Source organism: Arachis duranensis, chromosome 5 (genome assembly GCF_000817695.3).
Source record: "Arachis duranensis cultivar V14167 chromosome 5, aradu.V14167.gnm2.J7QH, whole genome shotgun sequence".
NCBI classification, from domain to species: Eukaryota; Viridiplantae; Streptophyta; class Magnoliopsida; order Fabales; family Fabaceae; genus Arachis; species Arachis duranensis.
In genome coordinates this window covers 43,916,290-43,919,207 of record NC_029776.3, presented here as the reverse complement: position 1 = coordinate 43,919,207, position 2,918 = coordinate 43,916,290, and the positions used below count along the sequence as shown (strand labels likewise).

Sequence of the window (2,918 nt, the reverse complement as noted above, 5' to 3'; positions counted from 1 at the left end):
AGGAAGCGAGGACCTAGGGATGAGGATAATAGAAGCCAAACTCACCTCTCTCGTAGGGGCCAAACACAGAGGTGCTCTAACTATGGTGCTTTAGGTCACAAGAAATCAGGTTGTACAAAGCCTAACAAGAAGGTATATTCCTTTCTGCTATAGTGTTCAGTTTGGTTTATATTAAATTGTGCTAAAAATATTCCTAATTTTTTTTCTCACAGGTCCAACCTGCATCTCAACAAGCTAGCAAGGGTCCAAAGAGAGGTACTAAGATTACAAGCTCACAACCCCCTGGCCAAATAGTTCAAAGAGGGAAACTTAGCAAGAAATCATGCTCTCAACCCAACCCTGCAACAACTCATTCAAACACAGCAACAACTCAGCCCAAGAAACCAGTAACCAGGCCCAGGAAGTTGGCAGCTAGGCCCACTGATCATTCAACTCAGCCCAAGAACCAGACCAAAAATGTAGCAGGGCCTGCACCACCTCAATCCAACCCCAAAGCTCCTTCATCTCAACCATTGCCTAAGAAGAGCAGTGCAACAACTTCCTCCATTAGCAAGAAGGACTAACACAGTCAACCAACTGAGAGAAAGAGGCATTTTTCTATTATCCAGACTGGTGCACCTCATATCCCAATGCAGAAACTGAAGCTAATGGCAAAATTGCCTCCTAGGGCATGGGGCAATCTTTAAAGAGGATTAGTTATGCTTTTGGCTGTTATGCTATTTCATTAGGTCTCAAACAATGTTATGTTGTTATTTTATTATTTTGTTATTTTGTTCTATGTGGTTAACTGATTTTCAGTTTGTTTATGAACAATGTTGGTCTGTATTTTTCTGTTTAAGTGACAACTATAGGTCTGTAATTGGCCATTTTGGCTTATGGATGGTGTTATGAATGACTTTAATTGTCAGTGTCCTAAGGTTCATTGGTTTGTGTTTTATCCTGATGCACATATATCTACTTTACAGTATTTCAACATATAACTCCTGCTTCATGATTGGAAATCAGTACAACACTTTCATTCATACGTTCAAACATGTTCACAAAGGATACAACAGATAAGATCATTGTGACATTAAGAGTAACCCTATCAAATAACCAAAAGAACACAAAAAAATCCTACAAATAATGTTCTAATCATCTGTCGATTAACTGCATTCCATATGGTTGCCTTAAATTGTGTGGATTATGCAGCAACATATACAAAAACCCAATCCACCCAACTACCCCTAAAGTAGCTACAATCCTTAGCTTCCATTCGACATCCTTCAACCTTGTCTTCAAGGTTATAATTTTCTTCCTGCTTCTTGCAATCTCAGAATCTTGCTGCGTTCTTCCAGCTTCTGGGTCTGCCCACCTAAAGAAATCACAGGCATCCTGAACCTATCACCACCCAGAATTCATAAGATGAACGAAACCTAGATGGAAAAATTCAACCTCACAAATTAGAGGCCAACAAAATACCTCATAGTAGACACAACCCCAAAATCGTCGGCTTGGGTTGTCCTTCGTTGTTGAGGTACACAGAATCGGCCTCTCTCCATGCCCACATACCATCTCCTTTACAGGTGATCGAATTCGACCTGATCTGGAACTCTGGGAATCCATCCAATCGGCATTTTTGTCCCCTTCCTCCACTTCGTCGAACTCTAGTGCAGCTTTCTTCCTCTGAGCCTTCGATAAAACACCATCCTCTCCTCCCTCTCCCACAACGTTCCCTTTTATTATTATTATTATTATTATTATTATTATTTTGTTTGAAAAAAAACTTAGGGACAAAACAAATTTTTGGCCTCTATGTTAGGGACCAAAATCAAACTTAACCCTAATTGATGTAAATACTTGTATTAATATTAATAATTTTAATTAATTTATTCCTCACATCAAGAATAGGCCACAAATATAAATAGATTCTCCAACAAATAAATAGAAAAAAATTTCTATCTCTTTCATTTAAATAATTTTTTCTTTCAATCCTACAATTCTATTTTATTAGTTCGAATCTCTATTCTAAAAATGCAATATTATTTCACAAAATAATTTTTTATAAATTAGGTTAGCTTATAATGATTACAAGGATTTCATTTGAATAACTTTGACATTATTAAAACTAATTCATTTTAAAAATACACTTAATGACAAAAATGTCCATCGACTCTTTCAATTTCAAATCAAACTAAACAATAGTAGCTGATACACCTACTATAATTTGGGTATGTTCATTACAGATCCAAGTTATAGATCAATCAATACGTTATAACTCGATTGTAAGCATTATAAATCGAAAATTGATATTGATTTAAAGTAAACTATTTTTGAACCTCTTTATTTCCTATTACTAGCACAATCATAACTGATACACAGCTAGTAACATCCATAATGCTTAGAAAAGGTAAGCCTGAGAAAAAAGGAGCTAAATAATTCTATCAAAGATATTCCTTTCAAGAAAAGAGCTCAATATACACTTATTGACATGAGCGTTAGAGTGCCTTTTGCAGGTGTTCACCTCCTTGTCTTCTTGGTGCCAAGGTATAACTCATCCTGACAGAAAGCCTGAAGATAATCGTCGGAGCTGAGAAAGAGCTACACTACAGTCAACCTCCACAAGAATAATTAGCGCTTACTGGGCTGAAGATTTAAAATTTCTCTTTGGGTTCTAGACTTTTCAAGTCTGTCTATAGCTGATCAACCTCCACCAACAACACCTGAGCTTCTTCGGATGGTAATAGAAATACAACAGGCCAATCATCACATGACAAAAGAAATCAAAGAATGGTAAATCAGATAGCTGAGCTTACCAATGCTTGGATAATTAATAATGATGATCACCATAAACAGCCGGATGATGAGGAAGAAAACTCCAATCCAACTCATGTTTTTGAAGCTTAGGAACCAGAGGAGGATCAACCAGCCGATAAAGA

General features: G+C 36.8%; 1 protein-coding gene across 1 annotated transcript; it reads right to left on the bottom strand.

Moving 5' to 3' along the window:
• Positions 1 to 1,134: 1,134 nt before the first annotated feature.
• LOC107489242 (uncharacterized) lies at positions 1,135 to 1,605 on the bottom strand. The gene is made up of 2 exons (XM_016110004.1): positions 1,462 to 1,605; positions 1,135 to 1,380 (listed from the first exon to the last, which is right to left on the bottom strand). Exons 1-2 carry the CDS (start codon positions 1,603 to 1,605, stop codon positions 1,135 to 1,137), a joined length of 390 nt encoding a protein of 129 aa, XP_015965490.1.
• Positions 1,606 to 2,918: the final 1,313 nt, after the last annotated feature.